General features: G+C 43.2%; 1 protein-coding gene and 1 pseudogene across 2 annotated transcripts; one reads left to right on the plus strand and one right to left on the minus strand.

Moving 5' to 3' along the window:
- The first annotated feature begins 782 nt into the window (after positions 1-782).
- Positions 783-3,239, plus strand: LOC123146306 (rRNA-processing protein UTP23 homolog; annotated as a pseudogene).
- A 129-nt stretch (positions 3,240-3,368) lies between these two features.
- On the minus strand, positions 3,369-6,588 carry LOC123142241 (ankyrin repeat-containing protein At5g02620). 2 transcript variants are annotated; one of them, XM_044561231.1, is made up of 3 exons: positions 5,764-6,588; positions 4,601-5,016; positions 3,369-4,358 (listed from the first exon to the last, which is right to left on the minus strand). In XM_044561231.1, the coding sequence occupies exons 1-3, from the start codon at positions 6,470-6,472 to the stop codon at positions 3,621-3,623; spliced, it is 1,863 nt and encodes a 620-aa protein (XP_044417166.1). In that variant the 5' UTR covers positions 6,473-6,588; the 3' UTR covers positions 3,369-3,620. The 2 variants fall into 2 exon arrangements, with proteins under 2 accessions (XP_044417166.1, XP_044417165.1); XM_044561230.1 differs by having other exon boundaries at positions 4,460-5,016; positions 5,764-6,586.
- Positions 6,589-8,778: the final 2,190 nt, after the last annotated feature.

Genomic DNA, 8,778 nt, shown 5'->3' on the forward strand with positions numbered 1-8,778 from the left:
GGGGGCGTCCATAGGCTAACTTTCGTATTCTTCTCCAGTCTCGCCATCTGCGTTGCTACCGTTGTGACTGCAGGGCGATGTTGAGTATATTGATTAATTAGGAAACATATGATATACTAGGAAGTATTCCAGGTTGTCTTGCACTCCAAGTCGATCATGTACTCCTATATATATGCATGCCCGCGAGGCTCAAACAATAAATCAATGATTCCACCAATCCATTCCCTCTCTCCCTTCTAACACACCGAACTCGCTAGCACATTTATAAACGTTCTAAAAATTCTGAAGAAAAGACAAGTTCGACACTGAATAATACACAATGTACGTTGGGCTATAGATTTGGCTCATTGTCACATTGATGTTAAATTTGTTATTTTTTATCTCAAGAAATAATTCAAGTTTTCATATGAAATTTTATGACATCATATATTGATGATGTGTCAATATGTTAGATTTCTTTCAAATTTTCTAAATATATTTTAAAATAGGGGATCCGGTGCACTAGTTTTTTTTTGAAACATACCGGTGCACTAGTAACACCTCAAGAGTGGGTGCACTGATACATTCCCGTAGAACAGTTACACGAAAATGGCCTATTTGTTTTTTTAGGGGAAAATGGCCTATTTGTTTTGTTCTTAAATTTTGAGCATGATGATCACGGACCGCAGTACACAGCCCAGCCCGGGAACAGAGTCCGCCCGGCCCACACCGGCCCAGCACGCACGCACGCGGTGGATACGAAACCCCAAAGCCCTCGCGCCTCCTCCACCTCCACTCGACATGCAGCCGCCACCTCCGGCCGCCGCCGACGATGAGGGTGAAGAGGCGGTCGAGGCACCGCAAGGTGGTAAAGTTCTACTCCACCTGCTTCGGTTTCCGCGAGCCCTACAAGGTGCTCGTCGACGGCACCTTCGTGCACCACCTCCTCGTCCACCAACTGCTCCCGGCCGACGACGCACTCCGCGAGCTCCTCTCCGCCGCCCGGCCGCCCCCGCTCTTCACCTCCAAGTGCGTCCAGGTCGAGCTCCGCCGCCTCGGCAAGTCCTACTCCCTGGCCTTCGACGCCGCCCAGCTCCTCGCCGCCGCCAGGTCCCCTTCTGATGTTAACTTCTATCCTCCTGTTTTATTTTATTTTATTTACAGTCTTGAAATTCTAGTATGAAATTGCATTGGTCGTTGATGCAATTTCGAATATGAATCACTTTGTCTTGTCCTATTAGGGCATCTACAATGCCAGCCGCTAGTATAGGCGCTTACGGAAAAGAAAATAAAGATCATAAAATTAGAAAAATACTTAAGCGCCTTGCCTTCCAACGGCAGGCGCTAATTGTGTTCAATAAATAATGAACCCGGGCGCTTCGAGCGGGTAGAAAAGAGGCTAAGCGCTCGATGCATCATGTTGCTTCGATGCCTAGCTAAACACCAGGATTTCCTAAACTAACCGCTAATTGGCCGGGAATCAGATCCTGGTGCTCGTCCTAAGCGTCCGCGTTGGACATGCCCTTAGTTACCTCATAGAATTAGAGCCAATTTGGGTCACACCAATTTGAACTGCTCGTTAATCAGAACCTCCCTGTTTGTGCTTATCCTGTAAATTGGCACTGTTTTGTTTGCTTCCAATACTCTCAACTGCAAATAATGTAATGGTTAGTTTGGTTCCATTTCCAACTATTTAACTTCATGCACGAACTGAAAAACATGTAACGGAATTCTGCACAATTGTTTTGTTCTTTCAGTTTGTATGTAGTACTACTACTACTACGTTCAGTCATTCAGGAAGGATAGTTTTAGAGGAGTTTGAAACACGGATTGTTCAATGGACTTCTGTTGATGTGTTTTTCTTTTTTGAGAGAGACTTCTCTTGATGTGTTGAGTGTATTCATAGTACTACTACATTCAGTGGGGATATTGCAGTATCGTGACTTGCGGAGGCGCTGATTGTCTGTCCTCTGTAATTTTATTTGTGTCTTCGGTTGCGAGCATGACAAAGTGGTCAGTGCTGTGGACTGTATCCTGTCCCTGGTTGGTGATAAGAATCCGGAGCACTACTTTGTCGCCACCCAGGATTCTGGTCTCCGGGCAAAGCTACGAGAGGTATGAAGATTTTTGCCATCTTATCTTCTAAACTTTTTGTGCAGCAACGTGTTCGTGCATGTTTTATTATGCTGTAGGTTCCTTGTGTTCCTGTGATATACGGTCTGAAGAACTCCCTGTTTGTTGAGCAACCCTCCGTGCAGCAACGTAAGTTTGCTCAGTTGGATGAGGAGAAGCGTATTCATATGGAAAATCAGAATTTAAGAAGCTATTGAAGGCGTCATCGGAAGGAAAGACATCTGTCGATGGAAACGCACATCAAGTGGCAGAGAAATGCAAGTTTAAAAGGAACAGAGCAAAGGTTATATTTACATAAACTGTTCTTCAGGATATTCGTCATATGCACGTTTAGTGGGCATCACTAACATTTGGAGTTATGAGAAGCCGATGTGTGTCCTTCTGCAGGGCCCAAACCCACTCTCTTGCAAGAAAAAGAAACCGAAGCCCCAACCGTCAGCTGCTCAAAATCAGGTACTTAATCATCGCTAGATAGCATTTACATCTGTAAGCTGTATGTAATAGTTGAAACATGCAGATTATACGTGCTTAATTCAATGTTTCAACAGCAAGCTTGGAGTTGCATGGCTTATGTTGAGGTGTAGAACTCAGAGTAGGATGTATAAGAGATAATGCAACAACTTAAATCTTAGATAGGCTACTGAAGCCCCATTGCACATTTTTTGTTGTGCTGTAGCTCCTGATTTCAGTTGCACTGGGATGTGCATGACCCTACACCGGAAGCACATGTATCTGACAAGCATGAGCACTAATGAGCACATGTTCCCTTCAGGGTCCTAAGGCTGATGGTGAGGCGAAGAGGAAGAGGGTTAGGAAGCGCAAGAGAAGCGACAAAGACAGCACTCAAGCGGAGACAGCGAGCTGACACACCTGTGTAGAAGTTGCAAACAGTGGTGTGGTTACAGCTCTGACTTCAATCTGAATCCGTTGCACCCCATGCTGATGGGTGTTTCTTCAAATGTCATACATAGCCGTCAGTTAACTTGATAGAATGCATCGTCGCTGGAGGACTGCTGCTGTAACACTGGTTTGGACATGTAAAATTTGTCGTGGCTAGTAATTTTTGTGATTTTATTCAAAGTTTTAACCTTGTATTTTGAAGAAACGAACGATCTGACCTCGGTTTCAACTTCTACACAGGGTCCTTAAATTTAACTTAGAAAAAAGGAAATACATCATGTACACGTGCGCTGAGCTGGCATGACCGCAATTTCAAGGCTCCGCAAACAGTTTAGAAAAATGTATACTCAAAATACTGTTAAAAGATCAATTCATAACAGAAATTAATACAGCTCCTTAAATTTAACTTAGACGAGTCGTACATATCATCCGGACGAGACAAAATACAGTTGCAGGCAAATACATGAATCGTTGTTTACACTGGTACAAACACATTAACTGTTGAAAAAAGCAAATGTCTAAATCTCCAGCTGGTAGTGTGAGAAACAGCCACTGTTACAAGAGATAGTAATGCTCCATATATGTAATATAGGCATATTTGACCCTCTTCAAGCAAATGGTGCCGGTGGTTGTGCCGGTGGTTCCACCTTGCCACCGGCGTGACTCCCCAGGGCAAACGAACAGGCCACAGAAATAGATGACATGAAGAATACTGCTGCAAATGGGCATGCCCAGACTATCCCGTACCATATCCCATTTCTCCTACAGAGTGCTGCGAACAGAAAAATAGACTTGAATACTGCTTCCCAACAGACATACACCACTACGAGATCAACACTGAGGACAACTGCAAATGCAGACATAAGAGCAACTGGAACTAACATCATAACTGCAGCAATTGTAAAGGCAAGCGTCATGCAAGACACTGATATCAATATGATGGAGATGGACCTTCGAAATAGCACTTTCCGGATCCCAAGGGGTACCGTGGGATCCCCAGAAAACATGAGAAAAATTGTAGCTGTGGTTGAGAAAGCAAAGGCAAGTGTGTTGGCCATGAAGAATATATCAAAACCAAACGTTCCAGCAAGAATTGGTGACCCTGCATGAGTGTGATCCTCATCTCTATAACCTCCAGGCATGGTGAACATTGCACCAAACGTCACGGTTGCAATTAGGACGGAGCAAATACAACGACTTTGTGTCCCCTCTTTCATTTGTCTCAACAAATGTATTTCATCCTGTCTTGCTTGGTCAGTATCGTATTCATTCAAGAAACCCTGGTGAGAAATACCCCTTTTAGCACCGATATAGTTGAGTACCCCGAGTATTTGTGCATCACTTTCCTACAAAATTAGAATAAATAAATATTAAACCATGCAAATCTCAATTACTCTTGTTTACCTCAACCGCCGTGTTTGAAAATTAAAATGCTCCTATATATTACCCATTTGATATATCGTGTTCCTTCAGGAAGATTTTGATGTGCTATATCTGATGGAGTCTCCCCTTTCCCATTCATCAAATTCAAGTGTACTTGTCTATTCCCTAACAGAGAACAAAACATTCTCACACTTCTTTTTCTTACAGCTATGTGGAGTGCAGTATTCCCATCTTTGTCTTGTATATTCAAAATCCATGATAGTGATATGTTTCGACAAGCATAGTCGACAATCCCTATTTTCATTTTGTCAACAGCAACATGAAGAAATGTCCTTCCCCTAGCATCAAGCAAGCCAGCGCAATTGTGTGACTTCATAAGAAAATCAGTGATAATCGATGTTGCACCAACGGATGCAGCCACGTGTGTCGGAAATGATCCATTGCGGTCTGATTGATACAGTGCATCTGGATTGACTTTCAATAATTCGAAACATATGGGTTGGCTGGCTCTTTTCCTTCGACGCAGAATATCTACAACGGCAAATTGAAGAGGCATAATTCCGTTTGCATCCCCTTGTTGTATAAGGTCATTGTTCCATTCTAACAACATCTTCGTGAGATCTGTGAGTGGCATCTTTCCGTTAAACCAATCAATATTAGAGAGCAAAAGAGCACTATGAAAGGATGCTAAAGGAAATGTGTCCATGCATCAGTATAAGAAGTCAAGATGATGTGCACTAGAATTTTACACACGGTGGTTAGTGGAGTATTATGGTTCATGAGTTGACATGTTTAGACTACTAACTTTGTTTATTGTTGATCAAAGAGTCGCAAACTGGATGGAATGAAACAGAGTCTCTTCATACACCTGTTCTCCAAGTTTTGTATGGTATCATAACCGATTCAGTATGGGTGAAATAAAGTAGTTTCTCTGTTGCATACAGTACATCTTCTGTGTCGAATAACACTATAGAATATCTAATTTTACATCTTTCACCTAGCTTGGATCCTTTTTTTTTTCCTTTTATTGCGATGGGAGTTCACGCCAATTTCTTTAACGAAATCATATTATAAGGGTTACGTCCCCACAAAAGATGACTGGTCTTCAGGACTAACTAAATATCCTTCTTAGATGTCTCATTAATGTAAATTTTGAACCTAACAACACACTAAAAGCGTGGATGCAAATGGTAAAATAGTAATGAGGTAAATGTATGCTAAATACTAGTATCCTTCCGTATCAAAATATAAGACTTTTTTGACACTATCATATTCTCAAAAAAAGGTCTTCTATTTTGAATTTTTGATACAGAGGGAGTACTACATATATCTAATAATGGTAGGTGAAATTCAGGTTAAAGTCGGTACCTTGGCTCCGCTGAACAGCAACATGCAATGCATTTCGTCCATTTGGTCCAGAGTATGAAAGAACCCCACCGCTCAACTCGTAGAGTGTTTTTGCGATGATTCCATTTTCCAGTAAGATGGCGAGGTACAATGGTGAAGTACCTTCCTCAGGAAGAGTGGCCAATTCTGGATCACGGGCCATGAGCAAATTGACCATATCATTGCTCCCAAAGCGGACGGCCTCGTGCAAGGCTGTCTCTTTGAGCTTGTTCTGTGTTTCCAGCAGCCCCTTAGCGTTGTTAATACCCTGGCCATTGGCAAGATCAATGAGAAGAGACATCATTGGGATATTCCACGCCCGTGCAGCACAATGCAGGGGCGTATCTCCCTCGTTGTTTTGCACGAAGAGGAGGCTGTGCGCCTTGCTGTAGACAAGTCTGGCTTTATCCAGTAAGTCCTCAGAGTCGCCATGGCTGGCGGCCACCACATGGAGAAGAGTGTTACCTCCAACGGTAACGGCGTACAGATCAGGTGGCTGCGTGGCCGAGCTTCCCATGGTGAAGGCGGCTGGTTTCCCGTCGAGGAATGATTCCAGATCGTGGAAAGATCCGGAACAAGCCAATGCTAGCAGCCCGGCGTCCATATTGGGCTCCATGGTGGTCGCCGGTGGAGGAGTAGTATTTGTCCCAACCGGTGAGCTCGGAGCTGTCAGCCCGGTGCTCGACGCCATTGATCACCAACACGAACAAGGTGGAAGTGGGAATGAGAGAGGATCGACTGGGGCTGGTCTGGACTGCAAATGTATGGATGTAGTGAAGTAGAGGAGTGTGCGGCCGAGCTGTGCCTGTCGATGGGTATATATGTAGTAGAACGGACGAGAGCAAGCAAGGGGTGCAGAGGGGTGGGTGGGTGAGCTGAGCAGGGGACGACCTAGGCGACTTGGGGTCAAGGCCGTGTCATCGCCAATAAAATAGCCCCTCTCTTCTCCCTCCTACTTTACATAAACCTTTCGCAAGCACCACCGCATACTTTAGACTTAGTACAACCAATCGGCTGTCTGTAATAAGATAATCCTTCTCCTCTCCGCCTTTAAAAACCGTTCACACAACTTTAGCACCGACGCATGCTTTTCGTGGCAGATTTAGATCTACAACTGACAAGGTCCCTTATTATAATAATAGAAATAAAGTAATAAACTGACATGGAATCTCGGGAGTTCGAACACCTTGCGGTACTAGGACTAGTGGAGCTGGTATATACCGCTGCCTACCTCCATTGTGGATATAGGGCATGCATATTTTCCAACTTTTAACTTTTACGATATCTGATTTCTGCAATGTCGATTTGTAATTTATAATAAATCTAATGATATTTATTTTGAATTTTATAATAAATCTTGGGCTCCATGGTGGTCGCTGCCGGAGGAGCAGGATTAGCCACAGCAGGTGAGCTAGGACTAGGAGCTGCCTGCCCAGTGGTAGACGACATCGCCGACACGAACGAGGTGGGGAGTGGAAATGGGAGAGGATTAACTGGAGCTAGTCGGGACTGCAATGTAGTGGCGCAAAGGATGGTGCAGCTGAGACGGATGAGCTCTGGAGCTGTGCCTCTCAATGGGTATATGTAAAACGGACGAGAGCAAAGCAAGCAAGAGACTAGGCGCCGCGGACTGGTGGGTCAGAACTGAGCAGGACAGGAGACGACCGCGGTTGACCCGTAAAGAACCGTGTCTTGTCCGGTATAATAGTCATTCTCTCTCCTACTATGCATAAAACTTTCACGCCGTCCGCACACTTTACTTACAGGTTACAACTGACGGTCTCTAATAAGATAATCCCCCACCCTCCTCTAAAACCCGTCCACACAACTTTTTCGATAAAAAATGCCATACGCTCAGCTTTTAGTTACAGATTTGTATTTACTACTGACGAGGATTCTTGGGAGTTGAACGCTTTGCGGTGCTTGGAATTGGAGCTGTATGTGCGACTAACTACCTCCATTGATATAGGACAGGACATGCTTATTTTCCAAATTTATCTTTCATCAAATATTGATCTAATATTCGCGATACCAGTTTACATTTTATGATTGATTCAATTATATTAATTTGTGTTGTAAATATTTCTCTTATATACTTGATAAATTTTTTAAAGTTTGACTTAGGAGAAGTTAATATGCACCATAATTTGAAATTGAAAAGGTAGCTTATTGGGTGACATTGCATGCAAAACACCTACTTCAACACTTTCATTTTTATTTTTCGGGGCAAGTCTACTACTAAAGCTCCTTAGTTCTCTAGGCCTGTCCAGTACTATTGCTCCTCGGGTGGTATACAACGCGCATTCCTACTTTAACATCTCTCTGTACTGTAGCTCTTTGGATGCAAGTTTCTAATTTTACATGTGTATTGTTTTGTCCGGGCATGTCCAGTACAATAGCTCCTTGAGTGGGATTCGATGCAAGTTCTCTTTAGATGACATTCGACGCAAGTTCCTAATTTAACATTTTTATTATTTCTCTAGGCCGGTCCAGTACTCTTGCTCCTCGGGTGACATTCGCAGCAAGTTCGTACTTTAACCTTTTTTAAAAATCATGCAGTAGCTCCTTTGGATGACATTTGGAGCAAGTTGCTAATTTAGCATTTTTATTATTTTTCTGGGCCTGTCTAGCACTATAGCTCCTTGACATTCGATGCAACTTCCTGCTTTAACAAATTTTTTTTGACATGTTCAGTATTGTAGCTACTTAATTGGGTGACAACTAGTTAATGCAGATTCAAAAAGAGATTCCTATGTGGAAAAAAGGCTTCTCTAATAGTGTGAAAATCTTAGAGTCCAAGTTCAGTATGGCAAGTAAAATATTTGCATGTGTGTGATGCTCAACGGACAAAAATTCCATACAGCACATGACGCTTGTCGATAAAGATGCACATTCATGTGTGTCCAAAAGTATCATGCCAACCATGATGTATCCGCGTATAGTGTAGGTTACTTTTTTGTATCCCACATAAAAGATTCCAACTGACCGTATTTTTAC

This window comes from Triticum aestivum, chromosome 6D (assembly GCF_018294505.1).
Source record: "Triticum aestivum cultivar Chinese Spring chromosome 6D, IWGSC CS RefSeq v2.1, whole genome shotgun sequence".
In the NCBI taxonomy this organism is placed as follows: Eukaryota; Viridiplantae; Streptophyta; class Magnoliopsida; order Poales; family Poaceae; genus Triticum; species Triticum aestivum.